The sequence below is a fragment of the Spea bombifrons genome, chromosome 9 (genome assembly GCF_027358695.1).
Source record: "Spea bombifrons isolate aSpeBom1 chromosome 9, aSpeBom1.2.pri, whole genome shotgun sequence".
Lineage (NCBI taxonomy): Eukaryota > Metazoa > Chordata > Amphibia > Anura > Pelobatidae > Spea > Spea bombifrons.
The window spans coordinates 23,038,794-23,059,122 of NC_071095.1; the positions used below are offsets into that span (position 1 = coordinate 23,038,794).

A 20,329-nucleotide genomic window follows, 5' to 3' on the forward strand; every position below is an offset into this window, starting at 1 on the left:
ATTTTCTCCTGATTTTCTCGCTCCCACCAATTTCCAGAGTAACGGGATAAATATTTGCTGCTCTGAATTAGCCAAATCCGCAGGGTCCCGCTCTCCAATACATTTCTGGGAGCCCTCCAACTTTCAGGGTTAGAGTGAGCGCATCCCCCGCACCTCCGCTAATAGCCCCCCGTGGATTTTCAAGAGATCCATTTGGAAAGAAAGTAGAGACGAGTTGGCCCCGCGGTCGCGCGGTTGCTTAATACCACTTTGTGGAGGAGAGGAAGAGTTAACAAACAGGGCTTACGATAACAGCCCTTTTGTCATTGAGTCAGGGGAAGGAAAGGCTGACCCTGCCTCCAGATGATACCAATCCTGTACTTCACTCACTTCCAACAGCGGGAAGCTAATGTCTCTGAGCGAGGCTCGCTCTCTCTACACACGCAGGCGGAGAGATGATTAACCAGCGCCTGGATCCATCTCAATAAGACGACTCGCAACACGGAGAGCCTGACTCAAGTCCACAGCAGCAGGAGGCTGGAAGGATCTCTGCCGGGTGCTGCTGCTGGTGGTGGTGGGGGGATTGCCGTGCAGAAGACCCCACCGTTTGGGAGATAACGTCGGGGTTCTCGTACACGTACGCGCGGCAGGACGATGAGGGTCCGCTGAAGACGGGCACCATGTGTGGAAGTTGGGTGCTGCTCCTGCTCTTGGGATGGCTGAGCTGCCAAGGAGCCAGAGCTGACAGGAAGAGAGGCAATCTCACCATGGCCGTGGTCCTCCCGGAAAAAAACACAGCGTACCCCTGGGCTTGGCCGAGAGTGGGGCCGGCTATCCGGCTGGCCGTGGACAGGATCAACGCCGACCCGTCTCTTCTCCCGGACCTCCGCGTCCTTTTCCACCACGGAAACAGCGAGAACAAGCAAGGCAACTGCTCAGACGCCTCTGCCCCCCTGGTAGCGGTCGACCTCCAGTTCACCTACCGCCCCGAGGTCTTTCTGGGCCCCGGGTGCATGTACTCAGCCGCTCCGGTGGGGCGCTTCACCGGGCACTGGAGGGTACCGCTTATCACCGCCGGGGCCGCCGCCTACGGCTTTGGGGAGAAGGTCGAGGAATACAGGTTCACCACGAGGACCGGACCCATCTACACCAAGCTCGGCCAGTTTGTGGCTCAGATCCACCAGCAGTTCAACTGGACCAGCAGGGCCATGGTGGTCTACACGGACGACAAGGTGGACGACCGTCCCTGCTACTTCACCATGGAAGGACTCTACGTGGAGCTGCCCAAGTTCAATAACTTGACCGTGGTCGATATGCAGTTCAAGGAACTGGAGCTCACCAACTACACCTCCTACATCCAGGACATCAAGCAGAAGGGACGCAGTAAGTGAGACCCGGTCGGGGCAGGAGCCAGCATAGAAAGGGAGGGGGAGCGGGTGGCAGGAGGGCAGCAGTCCCAAACTAGATACCCCCCCTACCCCAGACAGGAACGTAACATTTTATTTAAGAGTCTTTTCGCTGTATTTATGCTTTGAAGGATAAAATTGGTGGCTTTTTAATGATTTGGGGTCTGGTCTCTTGGGGGGGGGCCTTCAGAAACTGCCACTTAAACCATTGATGGCCATAGGGGTATGTGGCTGAAGTTTGGGTTAGAGTCTCATACAGTGTATAGCGGTGCACAGTATGTCACTTGTTTGAAGGTGGTGATACTTGTCGCTGTTGTGGATTGCGGCACATTGTTTCGGAAGGGGTTGTGCTCTGGGTGGGTGGGGGCAGTCTTTTTTTTTATTAGCGCCCCATCGGTGTAGGGGTAATATATGGTGGGGGGCAGGGCTGTGATTGTGAAATCTCTTTTGGGATCCAGCGGTGATCTCCACGCAGGCGAGGGCAGGACGTACGCCGAGTGTTCTTGGTGCGAGTGGGAACTTCCCTCCACTGAGTGGCTGTGAATTCAGTTTAACCTGTTGGGTGCCAGAGGTGTTCATCCCCCTGGCGTTACCGGCTCCCTCTGGTGCCTTTAAATGGTTAACGTGCAGAAATCCCCCCCTCTCCTCTCGGCCAGATTTAATAAAAACAGGTCCGGTGAATGAGTAACCAGAGAGCCCGGCAGCCATCTTCTGACGCCCGGCATCTGGGTATAGGGGTGAGCGGCACAGAGACTGCGGGCAGCATGCCAGTTACACATTATAGTTACCCCCCGTCTTTACTCATCCAGCTCTCTCTCGGCTTCAACAAAGGTATCTCCAGCTTCGGCTAATCTTCAGCCGAACCATTGAGAGGCTGTGATTTCCAAACCTTACAAGTCTCTTCTCTATGTGCACAAACCTCACCGGTCTCTTCACGTGCACAGAGCCCCCCAAACCTCACCGGTCTCCCCACGTGCACAGAGCCCCCCAAACCTCACCGGTGTCTTCACGTGCACAGAGCCCCCCAAACCTCACCGGTCTCTTCACGTGCACAGAGCCCCCCAAACCTCACCGGTCTCCCCACGTGCACAGAGCCCCCCAAACCTCACCGGTCTCTTCACGTGCACAGAGCCCCCCAAACCTCACCGGTCTCTTCACGTGCACAGAGCCCCCCAAACCTCACCGGTCTCTTCACGTGCACAGAGCCCCCCAAACCTCACCGGTCTCTTCACGTGCACAGAGTCCCCCAAACCTCACCGGTCTCTTCACGTGCAATGAGCCCCCCAAACCTCACCGGTCTCTTCACGTGCACTGAGCCCCCCAAACCTCACCGGTCTCTTCACGTGCACTGAGCCCCCCAAACCTCACCGGTCTCTTCACGTGCACTGAGCCCCCCAAACCTCACCGGTCTCTTCACGTGCACTGAGCCCCCCAAACCTCACCGGTCTCTTCACGTGCACTGAGCCCCCCAAACCTCACCGGTCTCTTCACGTGCACTGAGCCCCCCAAACCTCACCGGTCTCTTCACGTGCACAGAGCTCCCCAAACCTCACCGGTCTCTTCCGCACGTGTACAGAGCTCACATGTTCCTCTGTTTTTTTTTCTCCACACATATGAAATATATCCCAACTTCCCCGAGTCTCCTGTGTCTGGGAACAATAGGTTGTTTATACAGCGCTCCGGACGGCAGATGGAGGGAGAGATTGCGACAAGGAAGTTATTTTTACCCAAAGCTCAAATACTTCCCGCACCTCCATCCCAACGTGATGCGGGGTATGGCGTACAGAGTACAGCCTGGCCAGCAGGATGGGGGTCTCGGAATGGTTCTCTCTCAGCCTCTGCCCTCCGGAATTCCGGCACGGGAAAGCCGTGAGTGTGAAACGTGCACCGTGTTTGTGTCATAAATCCGTGATTATATATCATTAATTGAACCTAAAGTATCGTTACTATGGTAACCCACACAGAACCTGCCAATTCCAACCCTGCTAACCCTTTCCAACATTGCAGGAAGATTCCACAGTGAACGAGCCACCCACAAAGTACCCACTCCCACTCCTCGAGAGGCAAAAGTCATGCATGAAGGGGCAGTAAATGAAATGCGATGGAGACGCCATGAGTACCGTAACCAAAGCGGCTGCCTGCAGGAGCTGCATGGATGTGCGTACGGTGTGTAGAGCCACGCACAGACACGCCAGCTACACGGGATCTAAAACCACGCAGGGAGACCCCTGAGACCCCTCCACTCACACGCACGGGAAGGAAGCGCCTGCCGAATAATTACCCCGTGGCCGCGCTTTCCAGCCCCTCTTCCTGGGGAAGACTGAGGGCAGCAGGAGGAAGTACTCCCTGCACATTCCACGGCCCTTAACCCATCAACTGCCTCCGTGAAGGACGCTGGGCCACCAAACCACTCAGTGCCACAGCTTACTGCCCCGTGCCACCTACACCCCAGACACCTAAACTACCCCATGCCACGTACACCCGGACACCTAAACTGCCCCGTGCCACCTACACCCCAGACACATTAGGTGTCCGGGTGTACGTGGCAGTTAATGTGTCTGGGGTATAGGTGGGATGGGGCAGTTTAGGTGTCCGTGTGTACGTGGCAGTTAAACTGCCCCGTCCCACCTATACCCCAGACACATTAACTGCCCAATGCCACGGACACCCCAGACAAAAAAATTTCCCCCGAACACACACTCTACACGCCTCTATCCATTCAGTGAACAGATTTTAGATCACATACATCTCTCTTTTATTTGACATTTGGGTGGAACAAATAATTGGTGTCCGTTGATGTTTGATGCCACGGCGGTCTCTCCCTCGGGTGCTCAGGTTCCTGACGGCAGGCTTCGTGGCTGTTTTGCGTGGTTTCCGCTGCAGCACGATGTATGAAGCTCTCCTGCTCCATCAGGAACGTCAGCGAGTGTCGCTAAGGTGCTCAGGGGCAGTTGCCTCCGGCTACCACAGCTGAGGGCAGGAGAAGGGGCAGAGAGAGAGGAGGGAGCAGTACATTTCCACCATCCGTGGAATATTACTGAGACCTGCTGTGTCAGGATCCGGGCTGCGCACGCCAGATATAACCCTTACGGCTCAAGGCTTTCCGAACATCATTAGCTTTCATCTATTTGTGTTAATTAGACTCTCATTACCCCGCAGGGCCACCCGAAACAGGTATAAGTGACACGTGCCGTGGGCTGCCCCCAGCCTTATATGTTCCGCTATGGCATTGCCCTCTGAAGGGGTATAATTGGGTCATTCCTGAAATCTTCCCGTAGATCAGGTGTGAAATACTATTGGATTTCCAGTCCCGTTATTTAAGACACTTGTCACCTCCGAGTCCCCTCTGTCTCGTGGGATGGGGGTCTCTGAGCTGCCCTCGCTCCGTGGCAGAAGGGGGATCGCCACGCATGTCTGTACATTTTATGTGTGACATGAGGGAGATGCCCTGCCTGGGGCCAGCAGCTGATACCCTGACATTATACCCTCCTGCCCCCTGTAGGCTCCGTGACGCAGCTCTCTGCAGGAGAAAGTGTAAGTAATGAATGGGGGATTGCAGTGCATGTATTATTCATAAGCCAAACATGATTGCTGTTTGTACTTTAACTGAGCCCCTGGCCAGGCGTGGCCCCTAGGGTCTGCGGGCTGACAGTTACCTCTGAGGCAGTTGTATTAACCTTAAGATTATAAAGTACCCCAAAACCGGTCCTGCGTCCCATAAATATGAAGGTAAACACACTCCATCTACCAACGCTTCATTCAGCCATCTGCCTGGTGGGTAGTAGAGTATGTAGGATCAGGAGGTGAGTAAGGTCCTGTGATTGGTAGATACCTGGGTTGTGTAGGATCAGGAGGTGAGTAAGGTCCTGTGATTGGTAGATACCCGGGATGTGTAGGATCAGGAGGTGAGTAAGGTCCTGCGATTGGTAGGTGACGGGTTGTGTAGGATCAGGAGGTGAGTAAGGTCCTGTGATTGGTAGGTGACGGGTTGTGTAGGATCAGTGGGCGAGTAAGGTCCTGTGATTGGTAGGTGACGGGTTCTGTAGGATCAGTGGGTGAGTAAGGTCCTGTGATTGGTAGGTGACGGGTTGTGTAGGATCAGGAGGTGAGTAAGGTCCTGTGATTGGTAGGTGACGGGTTGTGTAGGATCAGTGGGTGAGTAAGGTCCTGTGATTGGTAGGTGACGGGTTGTGTAGGATCAGGAGGTGAGTAAGGTCCTGTGATTGGTAGGTGACGGGTTGTGTAGGATCAGTGGGTGAGTAAGGTCCTGTGATTGGTAGGTACCAGAACTTGGGAAGACCAGGGGGTGAGTAAGGTCCTATGATTGGTAGGTACCAGAACTTGGGAAGACCAAGGGGTGAGTAAGGTCCTATGATTGGTAGGTACCCAAACGGCAGGTGCATGGGGGGGGTGTCTGAAGAGCTTACACCCCTAAATCCTGTTCAGATAACCTGCACATGACTGAATCCTGAACTGATTATTGATACAAAGGACAAATAAGCAAAATAAATAACGTCACCCCGCAACCACCCGACTTCCCCCAACGGACCTTTTACCAGCGCTCTAATAAAGTGTAGCCGCACTCTAATTAATCCCGCCGTGAAGTTGTAATCCTTGCGTGGCGTCTATCCTTCCTTTAGAAAATAAATCAGATATGACAGGCTTCGGGAGTAAAAGGTTCAGCGCCTGAGGTTTTAGCCAATAAATTAACTTCCTTCCTATTAACCCCTGGTTTGCCACAGAGACAAGCAGCGTTAAGTATTCATTAAACCCACTGCGTTGTGGCTTCTTAGGCGGATGAGCCAACGGTACTAACAGTAAAGGCGATTGATAAATTGCCCCAATCTCTCCCCGTCTGCTCAAAACAAGCAGTGAAAACGGCCTCCGGAAGCCACGTTTTAAAGGCCGTGGCGCTGCTCATAGGACATATCTGGTGCTCCTGCATTTCCTTTTATACAGAGTCCTGCTCTAGGAGCTGCAGTAAGAAGCAGCAGAGCTGTCGTTACTACCGCTGAGCATCTACAGGACATCTCTTTGCGGCCGTCTGGGCAACGGAGTGGTTGGCATTATCTGAGAGGGTTCTGGGGCTCCTGAAATATGATCTCCCGTAAATATGGGGGGTTTTTGCACCAAAGTTATAATTCGTGTAAATTCCAAGTATAAAAAGTCTCTGTTGGTAAGCAGCCATCTTGTCTCGGTAAGGCCCGCCCACGCCAAACCACCACCCGGGCTGCCCGCTTCTCTCCCAGAATCTCCTGGTTATTTACTGACACATCAGTGGTTGATTCTCTATATTGTCAATTCATTAAAACCGTTGAACCGCCTCCTCCTCCGGTGAAGACGTATCGATTGCCGGGGAGATGGGGAAAAAATAAAGGCAGCCATATGGAAAGCCCAGTTCCTTGAATTTAACAGTTATAAAAATAGAAAATTATGCAAATTGACACAAATTAAACTGAAAGTCATGTTATACGGCTTAAGGCTGCATTTAAATATACTTGTCATTATGTGGGATTGTGATGGTTCCACAGTCTCCATGATTCCAATAATTGCACAATAATTGTGCTAAAGGTGACATTCCATGGAATGAGGTCGGTTTTTGGCATGGGGAGACCCTTGGTGTTTGAGGATTACTGGAGGAACTGTCGCTCTGTAGGGTCACATAGTGAAGGTACCTTGTCTCTCTTGGGTCTGTGGGTGGAGGAACTTTTTCTTTCTGGTTTTTGGGTGGAGGAACCTTCCACTGGGGTCGTCGGGTGGAAGAACCTTCCACAAGTGTCTCTGGGTAGAGGAACCTTCCACTGGGATCTCTGGGTGGTAGAACCTTCCACGATGGTCTCAGGGTGGAGGAACCTTTCACGGTGGTCTCTGGGTGGAGGAACCTTCCACAATGGTCTTTGGGTGGGGGAACCTTTCACGGTGGTCTCTGGGTGAAGGAACCTTCCATGATGGTTCTTGGTGGAGGAACCTTGTCTCTGTTTGGTCACCAGATTTAAAACATGCTTCTTTCTGTGTGTCTTTTTACAGCACAGTCTTCATTTGGGGGGGGGCATGACTGAGGTGTTAACCTGGTATCTTCTCTTCCTCTCCTCCAGTTATCTACTTATGCTGCTCACCAGACACTTTCCGCCAGCTCGTGCTGCACGCTCTTAGCCACGGGCTGTGCTCGGGTGACTATGTCTTCTTCTACATCGATGTCTATGGTGCCAGTTTGCATGGCTCCAGCTTCCCCGACCCGCAGCGACCCTGGTATAGAGGAGACGCAGAGGATGCCAGAGCCAGAGAGGCTTTTAAGGTAAAGAAAACATTGTTGCCAGCTTATCTTATCCCAAAATATCTTGGTGTTTATGGAGGAGGTCCGTCCTTGAGGTGGGATCTGATGTTGCTTTCACATAGTTGATGTGATGTTAAGGTCCTGTGACTCCTCTCCTTGTTTCTTTTTATTTTTGCCTCTTTCTCTGCGCGTTTGTTCCGGGGGCCCCAGGGCCCTCCAAGTATCTGTCGCTGTAATTTATTTGCTCTGACAGGAGATGAAAGAAGACAGTAGTTGGTGAATCTATGCGCCGGCATTGTATTCCATTATCGGGCTGGCAGAGCTGTCCTGTCATGACGCTACTCAGAGCAGCATGAGGGGCAACCACAGAGCACATAAGCTCTAAATGAAGGGGGTTTAATGGTCTTTGGGGCAGAATTAAAGGAGAAGTATGTGGATGGGTTGTCTCCTTGGCCTGGCTCATATCAGGATAGGGTGCAATAACGCACTTCTGCTTCCCCGAGCGCAGCTGGAGCGATTTGGGCTCATGGCAGCCAGAACTCGCACTGTGCGCTGCCTCCGAGGTGTGAGCTGTCACCGTGTCACACGGCAGTGACAGGCGGCAGCCGGGGCCTGCCAGCAGGGACAGGAGCGGCTGAATTATAAGGTGTAACGTCTGTAAAACAGCACTGAGTATGCCTGTTGACAGATGCTCTCTCCCTGTCAGGCAGTGATGATTATCACTTACAAGGAGCCAGACAACCCTGAATATCAAGACTTCCTGGGGGACCTGAAGCGTTACGCCGAGGAGTACTTCAACTACTCGACAGAGATCACCTTGGTAAGTGGGGATAAGGGGGAAGGTCGCACCTGTCGCTCACACACCACCCCCTGTCTCTACAGCCCTTTGCCTCTCTGTACTGCTGGTTTCCAGCACGGTACGTGACATTCCCTGCTGTGCCAGGACCCCCTGCCCCCTAGCTGCTCGGAGCGCAGGGGAGATCTCCATCTTTTCACCACCCGGCATGAAAATTAATTGTGTGCGTCAGCGGGAACTGTTTCATTACTTGGCTGCAAGCCCGAGACAAAGAGACATCACCGAGGACTTGATCTAGCAAGAGGATGTCGGCTTTGAGGGATCGGTGTATGGCAAAGAGGGTGCGAGGGAACGGGTGTGCGTGTGCGCGGGCGCTTTGGTGCTTTCAGAGAACGGTCAAGATATGTTTATGGGGTTGTGTAGGTGCAAAGTTTAATCATGCTTATGCTTGCAGATGAATACTGTAGCAGCTGCCTTCTACGACAGCGTCATGCTGTACGCTCATGCGGTCAATGAGACACGAGCCAAGGGTTACAGCATGAAGAACGCCTCTGCGGTAACCAGTCACATGTGGAATAGAACCTTCTACGGTGAGTGCTTTACAAGAAAAGTGCAAGAAGTCGCTTGTTCCGCGGAACCGAAGTCTAGGCTCACAGAATCACAACCATGCAGTGAATAAACCTTCCCAGGATCCCACTTCTACCACCAACGCTCCACTCTGTAATAAAACGCACCAATATGTCCCTGGCTTCAGGTGTCGGATCCGTCCCTTCTCTCAGTGCCAATGCCGGTTTCATTTTCTGTTGACTTTACTTCTGACACTCCTGTCTACCCCAGACTGCCTTGTTGTGGTGCCTTTTTGCCCCCAGTCCTTTGATACCTGCCTCTTCGCCATCTGATTCCTGTTGTACTCCCTGTTAATGTTTTACATTCTTTTTTTGCCCGGATACGTTAATCTGGACATGATCGCCTTTATCTTTTAGCTGCCGCTGTCTGCTTCTCCTCTCGTGCTCCCACCCTGGCTTTTTTCATTGTGTTCTTTTGAAAGAAATTTTCTCCAGGCCTGTTTATAGACGGAGACACTCTCATTACCCGTCTCGTCTCTGTTCTCCCCTCTTCCCTCATTTATCCATTGTCCCTTCTGTCCTTTCACCCACGGCTACTCTGAATCAAGGATAGAAGGTGGGGGGTCACTTGCAGCCATACCTCCCCCGCTCCGTGCCATCCTCGGTGGGTGACAGCAGCTTCTTAATGAGAGGAGAGGAATGTTTATACTGTCACAGAAAACACAGACAAACATGTGCCACCTCCGCACTAAACCTCAACCTCGTTCATTCCGCTGCCAAAGATTTACAAACCAAAAATTAGTGCCCTGTGGAGCTGACAATCTAACCGGCATCTCGTTGCCCACTGGGCCACATTAGCTGGCGCGTATTCTTGTCTTTGGATATGATACCGCAGAGGGTTTACCCCTCTCAGCGTGATTAGGGATACTCCGTTACCAGCTCCCAGCATGATTAGGGATACTCCGTTACCAGCTCCCAGCATGATTAGGGATACTCCGTTACCAGCTCCCAGCGTGATTAGGGATACTCCGTTACCAGCTCCCAGCGTGATTAGGGATACTCCGTTACCAGCTCCCAGCATGATTAGGGATACTCCGTTACCAGCTCCCAGCATGATTAGGGATACTCCGTTACCAGCTCCCAGCGTGATTAGGGATACTCCGTTACCAGCTCCCAGCGTGATTAGGGATACTCCGTTACCAGCTCCCAGCATGATTAGGGATACTCCATTACCAGCTCCCAGCATGATTAGGGATACTCTGTTACCAGCTCCCAGCGTGATTAGGGATACTCCGTTACCAGCTCCCAGCGTGATTAGGGATACTCCGTTACCAGCTCCCAGCGTGATTAGGGATACTCTGTGACTGATTCACAGCGTGATTAGGGATACTCTGTAATTCTACTGTCTTGCTGTCACAGGAGTGTCAGGATTCATGAAGATTGATAGTAATGGCGACCGTGAGAATGACTATTCCTTGTGGGGGATGTCCGAGCCAAGCGGGGAGTTCCAGGTGAGGAACAGACGCTTCCTCCAGCTATAGGTGGAAATATTGTCATCAGATAATCTGTAACTCACTGTGTCCTGCATGCAGATCGTGTTAAATTACAATGGGACACTGCGGAGCATCAGGCCTGTGCGGGGGCGAGAGATCCAGTGGCTGGGCAAAAAGATCCCAAGAGACGTCCCTCCCTGTGGGTTCGATAATGACAACCCAGAGTGCAGGAAAGGTACATGAGAGCAGAAACATGTTGGCAGGCAGTGGTTGTGTTTTGGGATGGTGTGTTGGCAGATGGGGTGTATGTGTTGACAGGCAGCATTTGTGTGTTAGGTGTTGGCAGGCAGTGGTGGTGTGTATGTGTTGACAGGCAGGAGTTGTGTGTTAGGTGTTGGCAGGCAGTGGTGGTGTGTATGTGTTGGCAGGCAGCAGTTGTGTGTTAGGTGTTGGCAGGCAGTGGTGGTGTGTAGGTGTTGACAGGCAGGAGTTGTGTGTTAGGTGTTGGCAGGCAGTGGTGGTGTGTAGGTGTTGGCAGGCAGTGGTGGTGTGTAGGTGTTGACAGGCAGGAGTTGTGTGTTAGGTGTTGGCAGGCAGTGGTGGTGTGTAGGTGTTGGCAGGCAGTGGTGGTGTGTAGGTGTTGGCAGGCAGTGGTGGTGTGTAGGTGTTGACAGGCAGGAGTTGTGTGTTAGGTGTTGGCAGGCAGTGGTGGTGTGTAGGTGTTGGCAGGCAGTGGTGGTGTGTAGGTGTTGGCAGGCAGTGGTGGTGTGTAGGTGTTGGCAGACAGTGGTGGCGTGTATGTGTTAGCAGGCAGCGGGTGTGCATTGTAACGGGTGTTTGGTCTCTTACACTCATGTACTGTTCATATTGCCAAGTTTCCCTTTGTGTTGTCTCTCGCAGCCAGCTTCTCCATCCTGGAGATAACCTCCATCGTTATGTGTTTCATCCTCCTGGCGATCACCATTTCCTCCATCTTTATATACAGGTACGTCCAGTCCCAGTTGGTGGGCTTTTGGGTTTGCCAGCTTCCCCGGCTATGGAGCCGCTAATTGAGAAAGGGGGCACTCAGGAGAGCGAGGCCAGAGCAGCTGGTGTATCATGGCAAAGCTTGTTAGGTGCTTGCGGACCCCGCTCACCTTGTTTCCATGAGAGCGGTGGGCTGAGGTCGTAATTGGATGGGATCGCAGGTTTAACTTCAGCTGTCACAACCAAGAGTAGGAAAGAGGATTATAGGGAGAGGTTTTCTGAAGCGCGCAGTCTACAGCTAAGACCTAGACCCTTCCTGTCGATTTAACAGAGACGGAATAATGAAGGCAGACTTAGACGGGGCTTAGTTAGCAGGCGGCGTAGAGAGTCTTATCAGCCACTTCCACCGCAGTTAATGAGCTGCCCTCTGCCATCGTGAAATTCTACAGGGGTGGGGGAAACCGAATATCTGTTTCTGTCCTTGGTTGACGATATATAAATGTAATTGTGTGTCCCCGCAGGAAGCTGCGTTTGGAGAAAGAGTTGGCGGCCGAGCTGTGGAAAATCCGTTGGGAGGACATTCAAACCAGCAACACGGAGAAGAACCTGCGCAGGGCAGGCAGCAAGCTCACCCTATCGCTGGTAACCACATCACAGTGCCCTGAAAGTGGGAGCAGTTCCCCCTGTCACAGCTCGGGGACCCTCACAATGAAGGCTGAGACCCCCCTGTGATAAGGCTTAGGAGACTAGCCGCATACGCCGGCACACGCACCCTCTGCCTAGCGATCTCTCCTTCTGTCTGACCTGTAAGCCTAACAGAGTCATTTTATTCTGTTGACTGACGCGAGGAGGTTCGGTAGGTTTGCTAGTACTCCGCGGTTTAGTCAGCCATTGCTAGGACATCATCAAAAATGTACATAATGGGGAAAGAAAACCCTTTACATGGATGAACTCTGCCCTCGCGTTTCCAGACCATGTGAGGCGTAGGGGGTCTGTATCGTTAGTCAGGTTACAGAGAGGAGAAACGCGCCGGTACCTGGACCGGAGGAGGTAATAAAGGGACAGCAGGGTGAAATCAGCGAGCTGTTTTTTAGCTTTGTAGGTCCGGTGAGCAGTGGGGGAAGCCGTGGCATGTATAATATATGTGATGCTCTGCTGTGCTTTGCTGTCATGATCCAGTAATAAACTGAGATTATAATCCATCCAGCGACTCACCTGGCTTGCTTCTTGGGCATGATTCTCTCTGTTCTGTTTTCCTGAGTTTTTTAAATCTGTGGGGATTCGGGCTCACCGCTCGGCACCTGATGGTCTGTGGCATCCGACTGTTGCAATAGATAAAATGTTTGAGGGGCTCCGTGACCCCGTGGTGGGTCTTCTTTGGGAATCAGTCTGGTGTTTCCCCTCACACCGGCAGAGGCTGCGATCATCACATGGGCGTCCGTGAGTGTGTGAGCGTGAGTGACTGTGTGTTACAGAGAAGCATGAGTGGTCCCAATAATTTTGTGTGATATTGAAATGGCCTCAGCGAACCCCAAGCCTCCGTCCCAGCCTTTCTCTTGTCTTCTCCACTTCTTGTGCCTTTCGATCTGTGGAGTCATGTTTTAGAGAGACCCTCTTTCTATGTGATTTTGGGTACCGGGAGAGGGGGGCAGAGTATTGCTGTGTGAAGTGTTTATATACCTGTTTCTGCATTTCTTTTGTCTCCAGAGGGGGTCAAACTACGGTTCCCTTCTCACCACCGAGGGGCAGTTCCAGATTTATGCCAAGACTGCGTACTACAAGGTAACCCAATCGCTTCACCATGGTCTTCTTCACCCTCCGTCCTCTCAAAGCCATCCAACTGTGACTCTGGCCTTGACCCCAGTCTCGGGACACCCCGACCTCGTGTATCCAGAAAGACTATGTCTCTGTGGCCTGACCTGTCTCACGCCAATAATGCCCTCTGTGACCTTGGCTGTGACACAGTGACCTTGGCATTAACCATATTTTATCTTCTCTCTTTACAGGGTAACATTGTTGCCATTAAGTATATAAACCGCAAACGCATTGAATTGACTCGCAAGGTCCTGTTTGAGCTGAAACATGTAAGAATTTTTGCCCCTCCTGCTGCACCCTGGGTGATCTTTGTAACCTACCCCCCCTGCCCCGTTCATTACGCCTCATGGTCCTCCCATGGCCGCCTGGGAGCCATCTCTGTGGACACATCCTTGGCTCTGTCTCCCAGGAAAAGCCGCTGACCTTGCAGAAAGTCCCATAAACAGCTGGCTTTATTGTCCGTGCTTGTGGCAGCTCAGACTGTCCTCCACTTAACCCAAGTGGGGACTCCGCGCAGCCTCCTCACATGTGTGCGTATGCGCCCTGTAAGCTGTGCCACTCCTGTGTCACGCCACCCTGACCTTAAAGGGGTCCGTCGCCATAAAGATACATCCAGAAAATGTTCATTCTGACAGTCCTCCTCCTCTAATTTGTCATTTCCAGTATTCCCTGCGCCTCTCCCTGACTCTTTACTCCATTAGATAATGTCATTTGCTGTCAGAACCTACCCTGACATTTCAGTAATGTCTCTACCGTCCAGACGTCCAGGAGGGGAGATTGCTGCTCCCTTCATCTTTCCTCTCTGTATCTCTCAGCCCTCCTTGATCCGACACTTCTCTCCCACCCCTTGCTGCCCCTCCATCTCGCTCTCTCTTTTTGCTCCCCTCTCTCCGTCTCCCTCTGCTGGGGGGCGGCTTTGTTAAACACTAGCCGTCCGTGATGTTTCTCCCTATTGGTTGTGGAGCTGATCTCTCACCACCTCCATTGCTGACGATGTGCCTTTTTCTGCCCCACCCCTCCAATTTTACCCTTTTACCCCTACAGATGAGAGACGTGCAGAACGAGCATCTCACCCGCTTTGTGGGGTGCTGCATTGACCCTCCCAACATCTGCATCCTGTCTGAGTACTGCCCCCGAGGAAGCCTGCAGGTGGGTGCATACATGTTGCCCCGACACCCCCAAACCGACCCCGACAGCTCTCTTCCTACAAACTCCCTATACTCTCATTTAGAACAAACATGGCCAACCTTATGTTTACCCGGTAATCCAGATTAAACACCCTAATATTAATGACTTCATTATTCTTTAGGGATTTACAGAAGACTCCTTGTGTTACCCTTCCGTTATGCATGTACCCCATAAAAAAAGCCCCTGCCATAGGTACCCGAGGGGTCCACACTGGCCCTTAATGCTTTGGGACCCCTTAACGTGTTTGTCATTGGTGTTTACAGGATATTTTGGAAAATGAAAGCATTACCCTGGACTGGATGTTCCGATACTCTCTAACCAACGACATTGTGAAGGTAACGAGCTCCTTGTTGGTTTTCCATTATAATCTCCTGGACAGCCCATCACGTAGAGCTCCCTCTGCTCCGTCTTCCCTTCCTCACTCCTCCCCTTCTCTCTCCCACTCCCTATCGTCTTGTATTTATCCCCATGGCTCTGCTCGTTCCCCCCTAACCCATGGACTCTCCACTGCCGTAATCTCTCCGCAGGGGATGCTCTTCCTCCATAACAGCGTCATCGTGTCCCACGGAAGTCTCAAGTCCTCGAACTGCGTGGTGGACAGCCGCTTCGTTCTGAAGATCACGGATTACGGGCTGGCCAGCTTCCGCTGCGCTCTGGACTCAGAGGACAGCCACGCATATTTTGCGAGTGAGTGCCGAAATGTGCCTGTGTGTTTCTGTTGGTGCCTCTCGGTACTCGAGCACTCATCTATTCTATCTGACAGAGAAGCTATGGACTGCTCCTGAACTGCTCCGAATGGAGAATTCTCCCGCGCAAGGCTCCCAGAAAGGAGACGTGTACAGCTTTGGGATCATACTGCAGGAGATAGCCATGCGCAATGGGGTCTTTTACATAGAAAATGCAGATTATAGCCCAAAAGGTCAGTCCTGTGTCCAGCCTTTCCTGGCTTGTGCCTCACTCCAGGTCTCCCAAACTTTTGCTTCCTCCGGGTTTTGTCTAACTTGCGCATCCTGCTCGGTTCCATTCGACTTACCTTTCCCTCATTCCATTATTCCCTGTTATTTGTGGACTCCCTTGTTTTTCTGTCCTTCCCGATGTCTCATTCTCGCTGGCCTCTCTGTGTAGAGATCATCGAGCGTGTCCGGAGCCGAGAGAAGCCGAGCTTCAGACCTTCCACCAACCTGTATTGCCATATCCAGGAGCTGGAGGTTCTCATGCAGCGATGCTGGGCGGAAGACCCCTTAGAACGGCCAGACTTCAACCAGATCAAAGTGCAGCTGCGCAAGTTCAACAGGTGCCAGAAAGAGGACTGTGGGCTGTTTGCCTTCACCCCACTGTGGTTACCCTCCTGCTACTGTCCCTCAGTCACTCACCTTCTCAATCCTGTTCTTCCCATAGGGAAAGCAGCTCCAATATTCTAGATAACCTGCTGAGCCGTATGGAGCAGTACGCTAATAACCTCGAGGAGCTGGTGGAGGACAGAACACAGGCCTACCTGGAGGAGAAACGGAAAGCTGAGGCTCTGCTCTACCAGATACTGCCCCAGTAAGTGAGAGTAGCCCATGCTGCGCTATCTTGCCCCACATGTACTCTCCCTTCTTAACTGCTATGAGTGACCCCTGTGCTGTCTCATCCCACCACCCTGAGAGACCCCTGTGCTGTCTCATCCCACCACCCTGACACACCCTTGCGCTCTTCCATCCCACCACCCTGGAAGACCCCTGTGCTCTTCCATCCTACCACCCTGGAAGACCTATGGTTCCAGGCCACTCTTGTTGGTAGAACCTGTGTGGCCCACAGAATTTATAAACCTATTGTAGCCATGTCTCTTCTCCCTGTAGTTCTGTTATGAGTGCCTAGGATAATCAGGGGTTCCTGGGGTTCACCCCCAACGTGTAGCCCTCACTGTCAGCTGCCTGTAACACACAGCCGTCTCTCTCCTGACCCCCAGCTCTGTGGCCGAACAGCTGAAGAGAGGGGAAACTGTACAGGCCGAAGCTTTTGACAGCGTCACCATTTACTTCAGTGACATTGTGGGGTTTACAGCGCTATCGGCAGAGAGCACCCCTATGCAGGTACTTCTGGCCATATCACATGCTGTGCCCCATGATCAGACCACTAACCATTCACCTGCCCCATCCCGAGCCTCCATGTCGCGTTCACTAACCTCTGATCTGCCCCATCCTAAGCTTCCATGATGGGTTCGCTAACCATTTATCCTGCCCCATCCTAAGCTTCCATGATGGGTTCGCTAACCATTTATCCTGCCCCATTCTGAACCTCCATATTGGGTTCGCTAACCTTTCGTCTACCCCATCCTGAGTCTCCATGTTGGGTTCACTGACCTCTCACATGCCACATCCTGAGCCTCCATGTTGGGTTCAGTGACCTCTGACCTGCCCCATCTTGAGCCTCAGTGTTGGGTTCACTGACCTCTGACCTGCCCCATCCTGAGCATCCATGTTGGGTTCACTGCCCTCTGACCCTCCATGTTGGGTTCGCTAAACATTCGGCTAGAGGTTAGTACTAATGCCAGATTTTTGTCCTCCAGGTGGTGACCTTACTGAATGACCTGTACACCTGCTTTGATGCAATAATAGACAATTTTGATGTGTACAAGGTGAGTGCTCATTGCGTTGGTGTTATTTTTTATGAATCCCCCCCCCCATCACCCTCATTTGCCTCTCTCTGCCATCTGTCTTGTTGTCTCTCTGCAGGTGGAGACAATAGGAGATGCCTACATGGTGGTCTCTGGTCTGCCAGTCCGCAATGGCAAGCTCCACGCCCGTGAGATCGCCCGCATGTCTCTCGCTCTCCTGGATGCTGTAAAGACCTTCAAAATCAGGCACAGACCTGACCAGCAGCTGCGGCTCAGGATCGGGATCCACACAGGTGAGGGGTCGGAGTCCATGGAGCGGGTGGACCATTACTGTTGCATGGCTGCAGGGTGTCTCTAGATATAGAAGGGGCTTCCAGTCCATGTCCTGTCCAACTCCAACTTTGATCTGGATTCCATGTCCCTCGGAGCTCACTCTCTCCTGTCACCTCTCAGGTCCGGTCTGTGCTGGGGTAGTGGGGCTGAAGATGCCACGATATTGTCTGTTTGGGGACACTGTGAATACTGCGTCGCGCATGGAATCTAACGGAGAAGGTGAGAGCTACTATATTATCGATAACATGATATGTTTGCCCATTGACTGTACTTCTCTTGAGTCTCCAGAGGTGCCACGTGGAGTACAACCTATTGTGTGTCTCCAGAGGTGCCACGTGGCATATAACCTATTCTGTGTGTCTCCAGAGGTGCCACATGGCATATAACCTATTCTGTGTGTCTCCAGAGGTGCCACATGGCGTACAACCTATTGTGTGTCTCCAGAGGTGCCACATGGCGTACAACCTATTCTGTGTGTCTCCAGAGGTGCCACGTGGCGTACAACCTATTCTGTGTGTCTCCAGAGGTGCCACGTGGCGTATAACCTATTCTGTGTGTCTCCAGAGGTGCCACGTGGCGTATAACCTTTTCTGTGTGTCTCCAGAGGTGCCACGTGGCGTACAACCTATTCTGTGTGTCTCCAGAGGTGGATTCCTATTCCACAAATGATTTTGTCTTTTCTTTCCATAGCTCTTAAAATCCACGTTTCTCCGGCCACCAGGAACGTATTAGAGGAGTTTAACTGCTTTGAGCTGGAGCTGCGAGGAGATGTGGAAATGAAGGTAACTTGTGTGGTTTGCAATGTGACTTTTACATATCCAACTTTAAATCCACATGACCTCTGACCCCTCGTATCTTCCCATAGGGTAAAGGAAAGGTGCGGACATATTGGCTGCAGGGGGAGAGGAGCAGCAGCACTCGTGGGTGACATTGGGTCCTGCAACCCCCCCCCCAGACGATCCGTCCCCTCAGTGTGCTTTTACCTCTGGGGTAAGACTCACAGGTCCATCCACGCCCTTATCACCCAACCAGGACTCTACAGGGGGATGTGGCGTAATACCCACTTGATGTGGACTCACAGGACTAAGGCAGTAGGTCACCTCCTACTTGCCACGTGAACCCAGCCACTGAGCGGACACTACACTACACTACACGGAGTGCTACTAAGCAGCCCCGGGACATGGACAACCTAGAGGGGGTCCTGGTGGAAACATGTCATTCAAGAACTAGGTGAACCTCCTCCTTCCTCAACCCTTCAGATTAAATGCCACTTGACAGAAGATTGTGCCCAAAATGACTGCCTTCCTGCCCCACGTCTGTGTAACGTGCGATTGTCTCCATGCAACGTGCGTACGACTCACACTCCATCCTCGTCTCAGAAGCATTTGGATGCGGTCATGGTCTCCACGGACCGGCCCGGCTGCTAGAATGAAACCCAATATAGCGGTTATGTCCCGTATAGACACTGTACAGCCAACGTACCATAAAGCGCACAGCGCCAGCGCGGTTTGAGACGGTGCCCCCCTCCCCCCAGCTACGCTTGTTTTCTTTGTGTTAATTGTCGGTTGTCGGGGAGACGACACCTTTTTTGACAGGTGTTCTAAGCCTTCATAATGTCCGTTTATTTTGTCTTTGTGTCGACGAACGCTGTGGAAGTACAAAACCAATCAAAAGAGCGGCCCCGCCCCCTGCGTCTTCACCGGGACGATTTCCAGCCAATGGGGACGCGGTATGCGGGCATCACAAAAGACTGGCAGATGGCTCCTGTGTACAGTCCACAGATGTGAAACGCGTTCCCTTATTGTACGGATATAAAGATTTCTAAATGGTCCTGCGTTATCTATGTGCGTGGGGGGTGCAGAGGGGGACTCTGGGGGTGAGACCCTCAGTGGAAAGAGGGTTATTGGGGCAAGAGGGGAATCTTCCACAAAGTATACCCCCGAACGCATGGGCGCCATTTCTCCTCCAAAAAAACCCGCAGAGACCCCGGTCAAAGGCACACAGAGAGACCAGAAATCGGAAAAGGCGTTAAAAGCCCACCCAGTGGGGTATTTGAGGAAGGGGTTGGTTTTATACTGGTGGAAATTTCCATCCTTTAGCTGGGGACCATGGGTGAGCGTGCATGGTGTTCACAGACGCCCCGTGCATGCGCTCACACGGCCCCGGCTGCTTATTGCCGAGCTGTTTCGGTGATTAAGTGAACAGGACGCCGGAGAAATTGGACAATTTGTTCTCCTTAAACATGTTTTTTTCTGCAGCAGAAATTACACTGGATGTGAGAAAACAGAGCGTACCCTCCCTACCAAATACCCCCCTCATTTAACTGCCCCTCCCTGCCAAATTCCCCCTCATTTAACTGCCCCTCCCTGCCAAATTCCCCCTCATTTAACTGCCCCTCCCTGCCAAATACCCCCCCTCATTTAACTGCCCCTCCCTGCCAAATACCCCCTCATTTAACTGCCCCTCCCTGCCAAATACCCCCTCATTTAACTGCCCCTCCCTGCCAAATACCCCCCTCATTTAACTGCCCCTCCCTGCCAAATATCCCCCTCATTTAACTGCCCCTCCCTGCCAAATACCCCCCTCATTTAACTGCCCCTCCCTGCCAAATACCCCCCTCATTTAACTGCCCCTCCCTGCCAAATACCCCCCTCATTTAACTGCCCCTCCCTGCCAAATACCCCCTCATTTAACAGCCCCTCCCTGCCAAATACTCCCTCATTTAACTGCCCCTCCCTGCCAAATACCCTCTCATTTAACTGCCCCTCCCTGCCAAATACCCTCTCATTTAACTGCCCCTCCCTGCCAAATACCCTCTCATTTAACTGCCCCTCCCTGCCAAATACCCTCTCATTTAACTGCCTCTCCCTGCCAAATACCCTCTCATTTAACTGCCTCTCCCTGCCAAATACCC

The 20,329-nt window shown here is 52.3% G+C and overlaps 1 protein-coding gene across 2 annotated transcripts; it reads left to right on the top strand.

Moving 5' to 3' along the window:
* Positions 1–384: 384 nt before the first annotated feature.
* NPR1 (natriuretic peptide receptor 1) lies at positions 385–19,245 on the top strand. 2 transcript variants are annotated; one of them, XM_053475355.1, is made up of 22 exons: positions 385–1,362; positions 7,481–7,680; positions 8,366–8,479; positions 8,910–9,045; positions 10,441–10,532; positions 10,614–10,749; positions 11,415–11,499; positions 12,002–12,122; positions 13,188–13,262; positions 13,487–13,564; positions 14,340–14,444; positions 14,747–14,818; positions 15,011–15,170; positions 15,247–15,402; positions 15,609–15,777; positions 15,882–16,028; positions 16,435–16,558; positions 17,035–17,103; positions 17,201–17,375; positions 17,536–17,634; positions 18,106–18,197; positions 18,281–19,245. In XM_053475355.1, the coding sequence occupies exons 1-22, from the start codon at positions 660–662 to the stop codon at positions 18,341–18,343; spliced, it is 3,171 nt and encodes a 1,056-aa protein (XP_053331330.1). In that variant the 5' UTR covers positions 385–659; the 3' UTR covers positions 18,344–19,245. The 2 variants fall into 2 exon arrangements, 1 of the variants encoding a protein (XP_053331330.1); XR_008355528.1 differs by lacking the exons at positions 16,435–16,558; positions 17,536–17,634; positions 18,106–18,197; positions 18,281–19,245 and having other exon boundaries at positions 17,201–17,269.
* Positions 19,246–20,329: the final 1,084 nt, after the last annotated feature.

Coding starts and splice junctions, on each gene's coding strand:
- NPR1 (XM_053475355.1), top strand. CDS start 660: ATGTGTGGAAGTTGGGTGCTGCTCCTGCTCTTGGGATGGCTGAGCTGC. Junction 12,123..13,187: donor GCAAGCTCACCCTATCGCTG/GTAACCACATCA, acceptor TTTTGTCTCCAG/AGGGGGTCAAACTACGGTTC. Junction 17,635..18,105: donor CATGGAATCTAACGGAGAAG/GTGAGAGCTACT, acceptor TTCTTTCCATAG/CTCTTAAAATCCACGTTTCT.